The sequence below is a fragment of the Bombina bombina genome, chromosome 6 (assembly GCF_027579735.1).
Source record: "Bombina bombina isolate aBomBom1 chromosome 6, aBomBom1.pri, whole genome shotgun sequence".
Lineage (NCBI taxonomy): Eukaryota > Metazoa > Chordata > Amphibia > Anura > Bombinatoridae > Bombina > Bombina bombina.
This window is the reverse complement of record NC_069504.1, coordinates 619,601,751-619,619,005: the sequence shown is the minus strand read 5'-3', so window position 1 is coordinate 619,619,005 and position 17,255 is coordinate 619,601,751. Positions and strand designations below refer to the sequence as shown.

At 41.9% G+C, this 17,255-nt stretch overlaps 1 protein-coding gene across 4 annotated transcripts in view; it reads left to right on the top strand.

The window, feature by feature from the left end:
- The window catches only part of CHD2 (chromodomain helicase DNA binding protein 2), a 1,035,232-nt gene that overhangs the window by 576,958 nt on the left and 441,019 nt on the right, over window positions 1-17,255 (top strand). For all 4 annotated transcript variants that reach the window (XM_053717628.1, XM_053717629.1, XM_053717630.1 and 1 more), the window contains 2 exons: window positions 1,530-1,601; window positions 1,774-1,923. In XM_053717628.1, coding sequence (XP_053573603.1) covers window positions 1,530-1,601; window positions 1,774-1,923 — 222 coding nt within the window. The remainder of the gene's footprint in view (window positions 1-1,529; window positions 1,602-1,773; window positions 1,924-17,255) is intronic.

Sequence of the window (17,255 nt, the reverse complement as noted above, 5' to 3'; positions counted from 1 at the left end):
GGAATGTGGAACATCATCATTTCCCAAAAGAAAACAAAATTTATGCTTACCTGATAAATTATTTTCTTTCGGAATGATGATGGTCCACAGTCCCCGCCTGTTTCAATTTTTGGGCAACTGTTCTAATGACAGATCTACAGACCCTGCTTTGTCTTTCCTACCTATTTGTTTTTTATTCTCTACTCTCTATACATTATAAACAGAGAGAGAAGGGTAGTGGGAGGGATTTTAAGCTTTGATATAGGTTCTTGACCTCCGGCGGGAAATAAATCCCATATGTTATGGAGGACTGTGGACCATCATCATTCCGAAAAGTTACAAATGTATCATGTAAGCATAACTTTTGTTTTTCATGTGGGGATGGGTTCTTATTGGCAAAGGCCAGTATTGCCTGCTGTTATTTTTCTATGGGTTGTTTTAATGGACTGAGTCAAACCACACAGATTGTGACAGTTGTTTGATTCACTGTTCAAAGGGAATATATTGCATCGTCAGGTTTTATAGGCTGCACAAGGTTGCTGTAGCTTGCAGCTGTATGTTATAGAAACCTTTTATGCTACCTACTAAGAGATCTTTCATGTTACAACACCTCTACCCCTGTTTTGAAGAGGGAGCTATATGAGAGGAGGTTTCAAGAACTAGAACACATTTTATTTATATACATATTAAGAATAGCTAATAACAATTTTAAGAAATAAAATGTATTAGGAAGTCAATAACATTTCCATTGAATTTAAATACATCAGGGTATCATTGTGAGTATTTTATTTGTTTTGCCCATTATTATTTATAATATTTTAGTGTGTATTGCTGGTCAGGTATGCAGGAATAAACACTGCCTGATAACAGCTGAATAGAACAGTTATAATAACATCTGATCTCACAAGCTTGGAGAAAAACAATAATTAGAAACTGCCAAAATAGTATGTAACTTTTGGTAAAGGGGTAAGTATAGGTTGATTAATATAAAGCAGGGAGAGGAAATGTCAAGCGCCTTTTCAAAGAGTAAGTTTTAAAAAGGCAAGTGATTATCGGTATCAGATTTGAGTGTTGGGGTGGTTATTATTTGGATCAAAAGAGTCAGAATAAATGGAGGTTTTGTGGATTTCCTTCATATTAAAAAGGCATTCAGTCATTTTAGTTGAAAATAAGAGGGCATGTTGGCATACAGAACTTGACATTTATGCTTTACTAGGTAAATATCAACATTTAGGTTGTTCATTAAGTTGCACTTAATGTTTTTGGCTTATTTTTTTGAATGAAAATGTATTTTAGCCCTTTGAGTATAATGGATCAAATTGGTAACTAATGTAGCATCTTAGTCAGTAGGAGCTAAGCATGTTACTTATTAGTTATCCAATATTTTGTAAGTAGATATTTTAAGTCACATGATCTCTATTCCAAAAGCATGTTCATGAGGTGCACATAACTCTGAGGCTATTTTTATTTGTGGCTATTAATACATAATTGCTTCCATCAATCTCTTTCACAAAGTATTCTCTGAATCTGGTTTGTGTTCTTATCAACAGAGGCTTGATGGGTCAATAAAGGGAGAAATAAGAAAGCAAGCACTGGACCACTTCAATGCAGAAGGTTCAGAGGTAAAAACTCTTCTGTTCAAGTCCATACTATTTCAAATAGGGTTTTCTTATGACTTTAAGTTGTTTTAATTCTACAAGAATTGTATATTTATGATATTATGATACAACATATAATGTTAATATAAAAATTGTGATCCTATTTACTAGTAAAAGATCTCTCATTTCTAATTAGGATTTCTGTTTTCTGCTGTCTACTCGAGCTGGTGGTTTGGGAATAAATTTGGCCTCAGCTGACACTGTAGTTATCTTCGATTCAGATTGGAATCCCCAGAATGACTTGCAGGCACAAGCCAGAGCCCATCGGATTGGACAGAAAAAACAGGTATTTAACAGACTTGAAAGCTTTACTTGCAGCGCAGGACTTGTGTTCCACATGTAGCTGAAAAGTGGTTGCAAATATTGCAACTCTTTACCCTTGACATTTTTATTTTCAACAGTAGTATTATGTACAGATCCCCAGAGAGGTGTCGCACAAGATTTTTAAAAAAAATCATGAGCACATTTTGCTAAATCGTGTGCACGATTTAACTATATTGTGCGCACAATTTAGTTAAATTGTGCGCAAGATTTATAATTAATTATAATCATGCTATTCCACCTTAAAGTGAATGTAAATTTTAATGATAAAGCGCCCAGTTTTTAAAAACAGGGGCACTTATTTCTCTTGTTAAGTGTATCCAGTCCACGGATCATCCATTACTTATGGGGGGGATATTCTCCTTCCCAACAGGAAGTTGCAAGAGGATCACCCACAGCAGAGCTGCTATATAGCTCCTCCCCTCACTGCCATATCCAGTCATTCTCTTGCAACTCTCAACAAAGATGGACGTAGTAAGAGGAGAGTGGTGTATTATAGTTAGTTTTTTAACTTCAATCAAAAGTTTGTTATTTTTAAATGGTACCGGACTATACTGTTTCATCTCAGGCAGCATTAGAAGAAGAATCTGCCTGTGATTTCTATGATATTAGCAGAAGTAACTAAGATCCACTGCCGTTCTCACATATTCTGAGGAGTGAAGTAACTTCAGAGGGGGAATGACGTGTAGGTTTTCCTGCAATAAGGTATGTGCAGTTAACATATTTCTAGGGATGGAATTTGCTAGAAAAATGCTGCTGATACCGGATTAATGTAAGTTAAGCCTTAAATGCAGTGATAGCGACTGGTATCAGGCTTATTAACAGAGATACATACTCTTATAAAAGTGTAATATAAAACGTTTGCTGGCATGTTAATCGTTTTTATATATGTTTGGTGACAAAACTTATTGGGGCCTAGTTTTTTTCCACATGGCTGGCTTGATTTTTGCCTAGAAACAGTTTCACTGAGGCTTTCCACTGTTGTTATATGAGTGGGAGGGGCCTTTTTTAGTGCTTTTCTGTGCAGCTAAAAATACTGACAGAGACATTCAGCTTCCCTCTGCATGATACAGGACATCTCTGAAGGGCTCAAAAGGCTTCAAAGTTGTGTTTGAGGAGGGTAACAACCTGTGGCAGTTGTTGTGACTGTGTTTAAAAAAACAAACAAAAAAAAAACAAAAAAAACTTTTCTTCTGTTAAGTGTGATCAGTCCACGGGTCATCATTACTTCTGGGATATTACTCCTCCCCAACAGGAAGTGCAAGAGGATTCACCCAGCAGAGCTGCATATAGCTCCTCCCCTCTACGTCACTCCCAGTCATTCTCTTGCACCCAACGACTAGATAGGATGTGTGAGAGGACTATGGTGATTATACTTAGTTTTATATCTTCAATCAAAAGTTTGTTATTTTAAAATAGCACCGGAGTGTGTTATTACCTCTCTGGCAGAGTTTGAAGAAGAATCTACCAGAGTTTTTGCTATGATTTTAGCCGGAGTAGTTAAGATCATATTGCTGTTTCTCGGCCATCTGAGGAGAGGTAAACTTCAGATCAGGGGACAGCGGGCAGATGAATCTGCATAGAGGTATGTAGCAGCTTTTATTTTCTGACAATGGAATTGATGAGAAAATCCTGCCATACCGATATAATGTCATGTATGTATACTTTACACTTCAGTATTCTGGGGAATGGTACTTCACTAGAATTACACTGTAAGAAATACATAAAGCTGTTTAATAACTAGAGATTATGTTTAACGTTTTTGCTGGAATGTAAAATCGTTTTCATTTACTGAGGTACTGAGTGAATAAATGTTTGGGCACTATTTTTCCACTTGGCAGTTGCTTAATCTGTTTTCTGACAGTTTCTGTTCTCCCTCACTGCTGTGTGAGGGGGAGGGGCCGTTTTTTTGGCGCTTTTACTACGCATCAAATATTTCAGTCAGCAACTCATTGTATTCCCTGCATGATCCGGTTCATCTCTACAGAGCTCAGGGGTCTTCAAAACTTATTTTGAGGGAGGTAATTTCTCTCAGCAGAGCTGTGAGAATTGTAGTTTGACTGAGATAAAAAACGTTTATTCTGTAATTTGTTTCCTGCTTTCAGAATTTGTTATCTTTGCTAATGGGATTAAACCTTTGCTAAAGTTGTGTTGTTTACAAGGATTGAGGCTATAACTGTTTCAATTTATTAATTTTCAACTGTCATAGATCTTCTGTGCTTCTTAAAGGCACAGTACGTTTTAATATTATTCTAATTGAATTGTATTTCCAAGTTGCAAGTTTATTTGCTAGTGTGTTAAACATGTCTGATTCAGAGGATGATACCTGTGTCATTTGTTGCAATGCCAAAGTGGAGCCCAATAGAAATTTATGTACTAACTGTATTGATGCTACTTTAAATAAAAGTCAATCTGTACAAATTGAACAAATTTCACCAAACAACGAGGGGAGAGTTATGCCGACTAACTCGCCTCACGTGTCAGTACCTACATCTCCCGCTCAGAGGGAGGTGCGTGATATTGTAGCGCCGAGTACATCTGGGTGGCCATTACAAATCACATTACAGGATATGGCTACTGTTATGACTGAGGTTTTGGCTAAATTACCAGAACTAAGAGGTAAGCGTGATCACTCTGGGGTGAGAACAGAGTGCGCTGATAATATTAGGGCCATGTCAGACACTGCGTCACAGGTGGCAGAACATGAGGACGGAGAACTTCATTCTGTGGGTGACGGTTCTGATCCAAACAGACTGGATTCAGATATTTCAAATTTTAAATTTAAACTGGAAAACCTCCGTGTATTACTAGGGGAGGTGTTAGCGGCTCTGAATGATTGTAACACAGTTGCAATACCAGAGAAAATGTGTAGGTTGGATAAATATTTTGCGGTACCGACGAGTACTGAGGTTTTTCCTATACCTAAGAGACTTACTGAAATTGTTACTAAGGAGTGGGATAGACCCGGTGTGCCGTTCTCACCCCTTCCGATATTTAGAAAAATGTTTCCAATAGACGCCACCACAAGGGACTTATGGCAAACGGTCCCTAAGGTGGAGGGAGCAGTTTCTACCTTAGCTAAGCGTACCACTATCCCGGTGGAGGATAGCTGTGCTTTTTCAGATCCAATGGATAAAAAGTTAGAGGGTTACCTTAAGAAAATGTTTGTTCAACAAGGTTTTATATTGCAACCCCTTGCATGCATTGCGCCGATCACGGCTGCAGCGGCATTCTGGATTGAGTCTCTGGAAGAGAACATTGGTTCAGCTACTCTGGACGACATTACGGACAGGCTTAGAGTCCTTAAACTAGCTAATTCATTCATTTCGGAGGCCGTAGTACATCTTACTAAACTTACGGCGAAGAATTCAGGATTCGCCATTCAGGCACGCAGGGCGCTGTGGCTAAAATCCTGGTCAGCTGATGTTACTTCTAAGTCTAAATTGCTTAATATACCTTTCAAAGGGCAGACCTTATTCGGGCCCGGGTTGAAAGAGATTATCGCTGACATTACAGGAGGTAAAGGCCATGCCCTGCCTCAGGACAAAGCCAAAGTTAAGGCTAGACAGTCTAATTTTCGTTCCTTTCGTAATTTCAAAGCAGGAGCAGCATCAACTTCCTCTGCACCAAAACAGGAAGGAGCTGTTGCTCGCTACAGACAAGGCTGGAAACCTAACCAGTCCTGGAACAAGGGCAAGCAGGCCAGGAAACCTGCTGCTGCCCCTAAAACAGCATGAATTGAGGGCCCCCGATCCGGGATCGGATCTAGTGGGGGGCAGACTTTCTCTCTTCGCCCAGGCTTGGGCAAGAGATGTCCAGGATCCCTGGGCGCTAGAGATAATATCTCAGGGATACCTTCTGGACTTCAAATACTCTCCTCCAAGAGAGAGATTTCATCTGTCAAGATTGTCAACAATCCAGACAAAGAAAGAGGCGTTTCTACGCTGCGTACAAGAGCTCTTGTTAATGGGAGTAATCCATCCAGTTCCACGATTGGAACAGGGACAGGGGTTTTACTCAAATCTGTTTGTGGTTCCCAAAAAAGAGGGAACTTTCAGACCAATCCTGGACTTAAAGATCCTAAACAAATTCCTAAGAGTTCCATCGTTCAGGATGGAGACTATTCGGACAATTTTACCTATGATCCAAGAGGGTCAGTACATGACCACTGTAGATTTAAAAGATGCTTACCTTCACATACCGATTCACAAAGATCATTATCGGTACCTAAGGTTTGCCTTCCTAGACAGGCATTACCAGTTTGTGGCTCTTCCATTCGGATTGGCTACAGCTCCAAGAATCTTCACAAAGGTTCTGGGTGCTCTTCTGGCGGTACTAAGACCGCGGGGAATCTCGGTAGCTCCATACCTAGACGACATTCTGATACAAGCTTCAAGCTTTCAAACTGCCAAGTCTCATACAGAGTTAGTGCTGGCATTTCTAAGGTCACATGGATGGAAGGTGAACGAAAAGAAGACTTCACTCGTTCCACTCACAAGAGTTCCCTTCCTGGGGACTCTTATAGATTCTGTAGAAATGAAGATTTACCTGACAGAGGACAGGCTAACAAGACTTCAAAGTGCTTGCCGCACCCTACATTCCATTCAACACCCGTCAGTGGCTCAATGCATGGAGGTAATCGGCTTAATGGTAGCGGCAATGGACATAGTACCCTTTGCACGCTTACACCTCAGACCACTGCAACTGTGCATGCTAAGTCAGTGGAATGGGGATTACTCAGACTTATCCCCTTCTCTGAATCTGGATCAAGAGACCAGAAATTCTCTTCTATGGTGGCTTTCTCGGCCACATCTGTCCAGGGGGATGCCATTCAGCAGACCAGACTGGACAATTGTAACAACAGACGCCAGCCTTCTAGGTTGGGGTGCCGTCTGGAATTCTCTGAAGGCTCAGGGACAATGGAGTCAGGAGGAGAGTCTCCTGCCAATAAACATTCTGGAATTGAGAGCAGTTCTCAATGCCCTCCTGGCTTGGCCCCAGTTGACAACTCGGGGGTTCATCAGGTTTCAGTCGGACAACATCACGACTGTTGCTTACATCAACCATCAGGGAGGGACAAGAAGCTCCCTAGCTATGATGGAAGTATCAAAGATAATTCTCTGGGCAGAGTCTCACTCTTGCCACCTGTCAGCAATCCACATCCCGGGAGTGGAGAACTGGGAGGCGGATTTCTTAAGTCGTCAGACTTTTCATCCGGGGGAGTGGGAACTTCATCCGGAGGTCTTTGCCCAAATACTGCGACGTTGGGGCAAACCAGAGATAGATCTCATGGCGTCTCGACAGAACGCCAAGCTTCCTCGTTACGGGTCCAGATCCAGGGATCCAGGAGCAGTCCTGATAGATGCTCTGACAGCACCTTGGGACTTCAGGATGGCTTACGTGTTTCCACCCTTCCCGTTGCTTCCTCGATTGATTGCCAGAATCAAACAAGAGAGAGCATCAGTGATTCTAATAGCACCTGCGTGGCCACGCAGGACTTGGTATGCAGACCTGGTGGACATGTCATCCTGTCCACCTTGGTCTCTACCTCTGAAGCAGGACCTTCTGATACAGGGTCCCTTCAAACATCAAAATCTAACTTCTCTGAAGCTGACTGCTTGGAAATTGAACGCTTGATTTTATCAAGACGTGGGTTTTCTGAGTCAGTTATTGATACCTTAATACAGGCTAGGAAACCTGTTACCAGAAAGATTTACCATAAGATATGGCGTAAATACCTATATTGGTGTGAATCCAAAGGTTACTCTTGGAGTAAGGTTAGGATTCCTAGGATATTGTCTTTTCTACAAGAAGGTTTAGAAAAGGGTTTATCTGCTAGTTCATTAAAGGGACAGATCTCAGCTCTGTCCATTCTGTTACACAAACGTCTGTCAGAAGTTCCTGACGTCCAGGCTTTTTGTCAGGCTTTGACCAGGATTAAGCCTGTGTTTAAAACTGTTGCTCCACCATGGAGTTTAAACCTTGTTCTTAATGTTTTACAGGGCGTTCCGTTTGAACCCCTTCATTCCATTGATATAAAGTTGTTATCTTGGAAAGTTCTATTTTTAATGGCTATTTCCTCGGCTCGAAGAGTCTCTGAATTATCAGCCTTACATTGTGATTCTCCTTATTTGATTTTTCATTCGGATAAGGTAGTCCTGCGTACTAAACCTGGGTTCTTACCTAAGGTAGTTACTAACAGGAATATCAATCAAGAGATTGTTGTTCCTTCTTTATGCCCAAATCCTTCTTCAAAGAAGGAACGTCTACTGCACAACCTGGATGTAGTCCGTGCTCTAAAATTTTACTTACAGGCAACTAAGGAATTTCGACAGACGTCTTCTCTGTTTGTCATTTACTCTGGGCAGAGGAGAGGTCAAAAAGCTTCCGCTACCTCTCTTTCTTTTTGGCTTCGTAGCATAATTCGTTTAGCTTATGAGACTGCTGGACAGCAGCCTCCTGAAAGAATTACAGCTCAATCTACTAGAGCTGTGGCTTCCACTTGGGCCTTCAAGAATGAGGCCTCTGTTGAACAGATTTGCAAGGCTGCAACTTGGTCTTCGCTTCATACTTTTTCCAAATTTTACAAATTTGACACTTTTGCTTCATCGGAGGCTATTTTTGGGAGAAAGGTTCTTCAGGCAGTGGTTCCTTCTGTATAAAGAGCCTGCCTATCCCTCCCGTCATCCGTGTACTTTTGCTTTGGTATTGGTATCCCAGAAGTAATGATGACCCGTGGACTGATCACACTTAACAGAAGAAAACATAATTTATGCTTACCTGATAAATTCCTTTCTTCTGTAGTGTGATCAGTCCACGGCCCGCCCTGTTTTTAAGGCAGGTAAATATTTTTTAATTTATACTCCAGTCACCACTTCACCCTTGGCTTTTCCTTTCTCGTTGGTCCTTGGTCGAATGACTGGGAGTGACGTAGAGGGGAGGAGCTATATGCAGCTCTGCTGGGTGAATCCTCTTGCACTTCCTGTTGGGGAGGAGTAATATCCCAGAAGTAATGATGACCCGTGGACTGATCACACTACAGAAGAAAGGAATTTATCAGGTAAGCATAAATTATGTTTTTTGTAATTTATTATTCTGTTTTTGTTATTAAGGGGTTAATCATCCATTTGCAAGTGGGTGCAATGCTCTGCTGACTTGTTACATACACTGTAAAATTTTTGTTAGTGTAACTTCCTTTTTTCACTGTTATTTCAAATTTTGTCAAAATTTGTTTCTCTTAAAGGCACAGTAACGTTTTTTATATTGCTTGTTAACTTGCTTTAAAGTGTTTTCCAAGCTTGCTAGTCTCATTGCTAGTCTGTACAAACATGTCTGAAACAGAGGATACTTGTTCATTATGTTTAAAAGCCATGGTGGAGCCCCATAGGAGAATGTGTACTAAATGTATTGATTTCACCTTAAACAGTAAAGATCAGTCTTTATCTACAAAAGAATTGTCACCAGAGGGGTCTGTCGAGGGGGAAGTTATGCCGACTAACTCTCTCCACGTGCCGGACCCTTCGCCTCCCGCTCAAGGGACGCACGCTAATATGGCGCCAAGTACATCAGGGACGCCCATAGCGATTACTTTGCAGGACATGGCTGCAATCATGAATAATACCCTGTCAGAGGTATTATCCAGATTGCCTGAATTGAGAGGCAAGCGCGATAGCTCTGGGGTTAGACGAGATACAGAGCGCGTAGATGCTGTAAGAGCCATGTCTGATACTGCGTCACAATATGCAGAACCTGAGGGCGGTGAGCTTCAGTCTGTGGGTGACGTCTCTGAATTGGGGAGACCTGATTCAGAGATTTCTAATTTTAAATTTAAGCTTGAGAACCTCCGTGTATTGCTTGGGGAGGTATTAGCTGCTCTGAATGACTGACACAATTGCAGTGCCAGAGAAATTGTGTAGGCTGGAAAAATACTATGCAGTGCCGGTGAGTACTGATGTTTTTCCAATACCTAAAAGGCTTACAGAAATTATTAGTAAGGAGTGGGATAGGCCCGGTGTGCCCTTTTCCCCACCTCCTATATTTAGAAAAATGTTTCCAATAGATGCCACTACACGGGACTTATGGCAGACTGTCCCTAAGGTGGAGGGAGCAGTTTCTACTTTAGCAAAGCGTACCACTATCCCTGTCGAGGACAGTTGTGCTTTTTCAGATCCAATGGATAAAAAATTAGAGGGTTACCTTAAGAAAATGTTTATTCAACAAGGTTTTATTTTACAGCCCCTTGGATACATTGCGCCTGTCACTGCTGCAGCGGCATTCTGGTTTGAGGCCCTGGAAGAGGCCATCCATACAGCTCCATTGACTGAAATTGTTGACAAGCTTAGAACACTAGCTAACTCATTTGTTTCTGATGCCATTGTTCATTTGACTAAACTAACGGCTAAGAATTCCGGATTCGCCATCCAGGCGCGTAGGGCGCTATGGCTCAAATCCTGGTCAGCTGATGTGACTTCAAAGTCTAAATTACTCAACATTCCTTTCAAGGGGCAGACCTTATTCGGGCCTGGTTTGAAAGAAATTATTGCTGACATTTCTGGAGGTAAGGGTCATACCCTTCCTCAGGACAGGGCCAAATCAAAGGCCAAACAGTCTAATTTTCGTGCCTTTCGAAATTTCAAGGCAGGTGCAGCATCAACTTCCTCTGCTTGAAAACAAGAGGGAACTCTTGCTCAATCCAAGCAGGCCTGGAAACCTAACCAGTCCTGGAACAAGGGCAAGCAGGCCAGAAAGCCTGCTGCTGCCTCTAAGACAGCATGAAGGAGCGGCCCCCTATCCGACAACGGATCTAGTAGGGGGCAGACTCTCTTCGCCCAGGTGTGGGCAAGAGATGTTCAGGATCCCTGGGCGTTGGAGATCATATCTCAGGGATATCTTCTGGACTTCAAAGCTTCTCCTCCACAAGGGAGATTTCACCTTTCAAGATTATCTGCAAATCAGATAAAGAAAGAGGCATTCCTAAGCTGCGTACAAGATCTCCTTGTAATGGGCGTGATCCATCCAGTTCCGTGGACGGAACAAGGACAGGGGTTTTATTCAAATCTGTTTGTGGTTCCCAAAAAAGAGGGAACCTTCAGACCAATTTTGGATTTAAAGATCCTAAACAAATTCCTCAGAGTTCCGTCATTCAAGATGGAAACTATTCGAACCATTTTACCCATGATCCAAGAGGGTCAGTACATGACCACAGTGGACTTAAAGGATGCCTACCTTCACATTCCGATTCACAAGAATAATCATCAGTTCCTGAGGTTTGCCTTTCTAGACAGGCATTACCAATTTGTAGCTCTTCCATTCGGGTTGGCTACAGCCCCAAGAATTTTTACAAAGGTTCTGGGCTCCCTTCTGGCGGTCCTAAGACCGCGAGGCATAGCGGTGGCTCCTTACCTGGACGACATCCTGATACAGGCGTCAAGCTTTCAAATTGCCAAATCTCATACAGAGATAGTTCTGGCATTCCTGAGGTCGCATGGGTGGAAAATGATCAAAGAAAAGAGTTCTCTATCTCCTCTCACAAGGGTTTCCTTCCTAGGGACTCTAATAGATTCTGTAGAAATGTAAATTTACCTGCCGGAGTCCAGGTTATCAAAACTTCTAAATGCTTGCCGTGTTCTTCACTCCATTCCGCGCCACACGGTGGCTCAGTGCATGGAAGTAATCGGTTTAATGGTAGCGGCGATGGACATAGTGCCATTCGCGCGCCTGCATCTCAGACCGCTGCAATTATGCATGCTCAGTCAGTGGAATGGGGATTACACAGATTTGTCCCCTCTACTAAATATGGATCAGGAAACCAGAGATTCTCTTCTCTGGTGGTTATCTCGGGCCCATCTGTCCAAGGGTATGACCTTTCGCAGACCAGATTGGACAATTGTAACAACAGATGCCAGCCTTCTAGGTTGGGGTGCAGTCTGGAACTCCCTGAAGGCTCAGGGTTCATGGAATCAGGAGGAGAAACTCCTCCCAATAAATATTCTGGAGTTAAGAGCAATATTCAATGCTCTTCTGGCTTGGCCTCAGCTAGCAACACTGAGGTTCATCAGATTTCAGTCGGACAACATCACGACTGTGGCTTACATCAACCTTCAAGGGGGAACCAGGAGTTCCCTAGCGATGTCAGAAGTCTCCAAGATAATTCGCTGGGCAGAGACTCACTATTGCCACCTGTCAGCGATCCATATCCCAGGTGTAGAGAACTGGGAGGCGGATTTTCTAAGTCGTCAGACTTTTCATCCGGGGGAATGGGAACTCCATCCGGAGGTGTTTGCTCAATTGGTTCTCCGTTGGGGCAAACCAGAATTGGATCTCATGGCGTCTCGCCAGAACGCCAAGCTTCCTTGTTACGGATCCAGGTCCAGGGACCCAGAAGCGGCACTGATAGATGCTCTAGCAGCGCCTTGGTTCTTCAACCTTATGTGTTTCCACCGTTTCCTCTGCTCCCTCGTCTGATTGCCAAAATCAAACAGGAAAGAGCATCGATGATATTGATAGCGCCTGCGTGGCCACGCAGGACCTGGTATGCAGACCTAGTGGACATGTCATCCTTTCCACCATGGACTCTGCCTCTGAGACAAGACCTTCTAATACAAGGTCATTTCAATCATCCAAATCTACTTTCTCTGAGACTGACTGCATGGAGATTGAACGCTTGATCCTATCAAAGCGTGGCTTCTCCGAGTCAGTAATTGATACCTTAATACAGGCACGAAAGCCTGTCACCAGGAAAATTTACCACAAGATATGGCGTAAATATCTTCATTGGTGTGAATCCAAGAATTACTCATGGAGTAGGGTTAGGATTCCTAGGATATTGTCCTTCCTCCAAGAGGGTTTGGACAAAGGATTATCAGCTAGTTCTTTAAAGGGACAGATTTCTGCTCTGTCTATTCTTTTACACAAGCGTCTGGCAGAAGCTCTAGACGTTCAGGCATTTTGTCAGGCTTTAGTTAGAATTAAGCCTGTGTTTAAACCTGTTGCACCTCCATGGAGCTTAAACTTGGTTCTTAAAGTCCTTCATTCTATTGATATCAAACTTCTTTCATGGAAAGTTCTTTTTCTGATGGCTATTTCCTCGGCTCGAAGAGTCTCGGAGTTATCTGCCTTACATTGTGATTCTCCTTATCTGATCTTCATTCAGATAAAGTTGTTCTGCGTACAAAACCTGGGTTTTTACCTAAGGTGGTTTCTAACAAGAATATCAATCAAGAGATTGTTGTTCCATCATTATGTCCTAATCCTTCAAAGAAGGAACGTCTTTTGCATAATCTAGATGTAGTCCGTGCCTTGAAGTTTTACTTACAGGCTACTAAATATTTTCGCCAAACATCTAACCTGTTTGTTGTTTACTCTGGACAGAGGAGAGGTCAGAAGGCCTCGGCAACCTCTCTTTCTTTTTGGCTTCGGAGTATAATCCGTTTAGCCTATGAGACTGCTGGACAGCAGCCTCCTGAAAGGATTACAGCTCATTCTACTAGAGCTGTGGCTTCCACCTGGGCCTTTTTAAAATGAGGCCTCTGTTGAACAGATTTGCAAGGCTGCAACTTGGTCTTCGCTTCATACTTTTTCCAAATTTTACAAATTTGATACTTTTGCTTTTTCGGGGGCTGTTTTTGGGAGAAAGGTTCTACAGGCAGTGGTTCCTTCCGTTTAAGTTCCTGCCTTGTCCCTCCCATCATCCGTGTACTTTAGCTTTGGTATTGGTATCCCACAAGTAATGGATGATCCGTGGACTGGATACACTTAACAAGAGAAAACATAATTTATGCTTACCTGATAAATGTATTTCTCTTGTAGTGTATCCAGTCCACGGCCCGCCCTGTCCTTTTCAGGCAGGTCTAAATTTTAATTAAACTACAGTCACCACTGCACCCTATGGTTTCTCCTTTCTCGGCTTGTTTCGGTCGAATGACTGGATATGGCAGTGAGGGGAGGAGCTATATAGCAGCTCTGCTGTGGGTGATCCTCTTGCAACTTCCTGTTGGGAAGGAGAATATCCCCCCCATAAGTAATGGATGATCCGTGGACTGGATACACTACAAGAGAAATACATTTATCAGGTAAGCATAAATTATGTTTTTCATTAAAATTTACATTTCACTCGTGTTATGAAAATACTTACCTTTTAATCTTGACAGCCGCTGCATCGCTTCCTCCGCCCATTGCAAAGCCTCTTCCTGGGTCTAAAATGAGGAATCCGGCTTCCTCCAATCACGGCGTTGAATCAGACACGGCTTCCCCTGGGGGGGGAATCTGTGATTGGAGGATGACCGGTCCGTCATGTCTGACGTAGGAAGAGACTTGCGACGACTGGGGGAAGCTGGAGCGGCTGTCAAGATTATAAGGTAAGTATTTTTACAACACAAGTGAAATGTAAATTTTGATGAATTAAAGTGCCCCTATTTTTAATCGAATTTTTAAAAACCTTGCACTTTATCATCAAAATTTACATTCACTTTAAGCATGAATCCTCCCACTTACAGATCAGGCTCACCAGCTAATATTACTTTGTTTTGGTTCATTCAGTGTTAGGATCAATACAGACAGACTTTAAGTGTGCACCTCAGCTTCAGTCACATGGATTTCTAAAAGCCCAATGTTAGCATTATGTTATGTGATAAACTGTACATTTAGCATTGCAATGCTCACAAATCATATTTATCCTTTCACAATACAATGGAACTATATTCAAATTATTGGAGGTGAAATAGGTGTACATAAATTATATTATATTTAAAGTATATATTCAACAGAAATTAGTTCATTATTAAGGTTACAAACTGGTTTCTCAAAACAAAATAGTTGTGCTCCCTGTAAAATATTATGAATTGTTCAATTTTAAATACACATTTCTCCAACATAGGTGTGTCCGGTCCACGGCGTCATCCTTACTTGTGGGATATTCTCTTCCCCAACAGGAAATGGCAAAGAGCCCAGCAAAGCTGGTCACATGATCCCTCCTAGGCTCCGCCTTCCCCAGTCATTCTCTTTGCCGTTGTACAGGCAACATCTCCACGGAGATGGCTTAGAGTTTTTTGGTGTTTAAATGTAGTTTTTATTCTTCAATCAAGAGTTTGTTATTTTAAAATAGTGCTGGTATGTACTATTTACTCTGAAACAGGAAAGAGATGAAGATTTCTGTTTGTAAGAGGAAAATGATTTTAGCAACCGTTACTAAAATCGATGGCTGTTTCCACACAGGACTGTTGAGAGGAATTAACTTCAGTTGGGGGAAACAGTGAGCAGACTTTTGCTGCTTGAGGTATGACACATTTCTAACAAGACTCGGTAATGCTGGAAGCTGTCATTTTCCCTATGGGAACCGGTAAGCCATTTTCTTAGTTTAAGTAAAAGAATAAAGGGCTTCATTAGGGCTTAAAAAACTGGTAGACATTTTTCTGGGCTAAAACGATTACTTTACTAAGTATATTTGGCAGATTATTACTTTTAATAGTTGTTAAATCTTGGGGATTGTTTTAATAAAAACGGCAGGCACTGTATTGGACACCTTTTTCACTGGGGGCCTTTTCTAGTCATAGACAGAGCCTCATTTTCGCGCCTCTAATGCGCAGTTGTTTTTGGAAAGCATGGCATGCAGATGCATGTGTGAAGAGCTAAGAACCACTGAAAAAGCTTATAGAAGGCATCATTTGGTATCGTATTCCCCTCTGGGCTTGGTTGGGTCTCAGGAAAGCAGATACCTGGGACTGTATAGGGGTTAAATGTAAAAACGGCTCCGGTTCCGTTATTTTAAGGGTTAAAGCTTTCAAATTTGTGTGCAATACTTTTAAGGCTTTAAGTTACTGTGGTGAAATTTTGGTGACATTTGAACAATTCCTTCATACTTTTTCACATATTCAGTAATAAAGTGTGTTCAGTTTGAAATTTAAAGGGACAGTAACGGTTTTATTGTAAAACGTTTTTTGTGCTTTGATGACAAGTTTAAGCCTGTTTAACATGTCTGAACCATCAGATAACGATGTTCTATATGTATGAAAGCCAATGTGTCTCCCCATTTAAATATATGTGATATATTTGTGTCATAATGTCCAAACAAAGTAGGGATAATAATGCCATAGATATGATATTGCCCAAGATGATTCCTCTAATGAGGGGAGTAAGCATGGTACTGCATCATCCCCTTCTGTGTCTACACCAGTTTTGCCCACACAAGAGGCCCCTAGTACATCTAGTGCGCCAATACTTATTACCATACAACAATTAATGGCTGTAATGGATAATTCTATTGCATGCATTTTTTCCAAAATGCCTACTTATCAGAGAAAGCGTGATTGCTCTGTTTTAAACACTGAAGAGCAAGAGGACGCTGATGATATCTGTTCTGACATACCCTCACACCTATCTGAAGGGGCCAGGAGGGAGGTTTTGTCTGAGGGAGAAATTTCAGATTCAGGGAAAATTTCTCAACAAGCAGAACCTGATATTGTAACTTTTAAATTTAAATTTCAACATCTCCACGCACTACTTAAGGAGGTATTATCTACTCTGGATGATTGTGACAATTTGGTCATTCCAGAGAAATTAGGTAAGATGGACAAGTTCCTAGACGTTCCGGTGCCCCCCGATGTTTTTCCTATACCCAAGCGGGTGGCGGACATAGTAAATAAGGAGTGGGAAAGGCCCGGCATACCTTTTGTCCTCCCCCTATATTTAAGAAATTAGTTCCTATAGTCGACCCCAGAAAGGACTTATAGCATACAGTCCCCAAGGTCGAGGGGGCGGTTTCTACTCTAAACAAACGCACTTCTATTCCTATAGAAGATAGTTGTGCTTTCAAGATCCTATGGATTAAAGGTTAGAGGGTTTGCTTAAAAAGATGTTTGTTCAGCAAGGTTACCTTCTACAACCAATTTCATGCATTGTTCCTGTCACTACAGCTGCGTGTTTCTGGTTCGAAGAACTAGAAAAGTCGCTCAATAAAGAATCTTCGTACGAGGAGGTTTTGGACAGAGTTCAAGCTCTTAAATTGGCTAACTCTTTTTTATTTTAGATGCCGCTTTGCAATTAGCTAGATTAGCGGCGAATAATTCAGGGTTTGCTATCGTGGCGTGCAGAGCGCTTTTGCTTAACATCCCTTTCAAGGGTAAAACACTGTTTGGCCCTGACTTGAAAGAGATTATTTCAGACATCACTGGGGGAAAGGGCCACGCCCTTCCTCTGGATAGGTCTTTTAAGGCTAAAAAGAAGCCAAATTTTCGTCCCTTTCGCAGAAACGGACCAGCCTCAAATTCTACACCCTCTATGCAAGAGGGTAATACTTCTCAA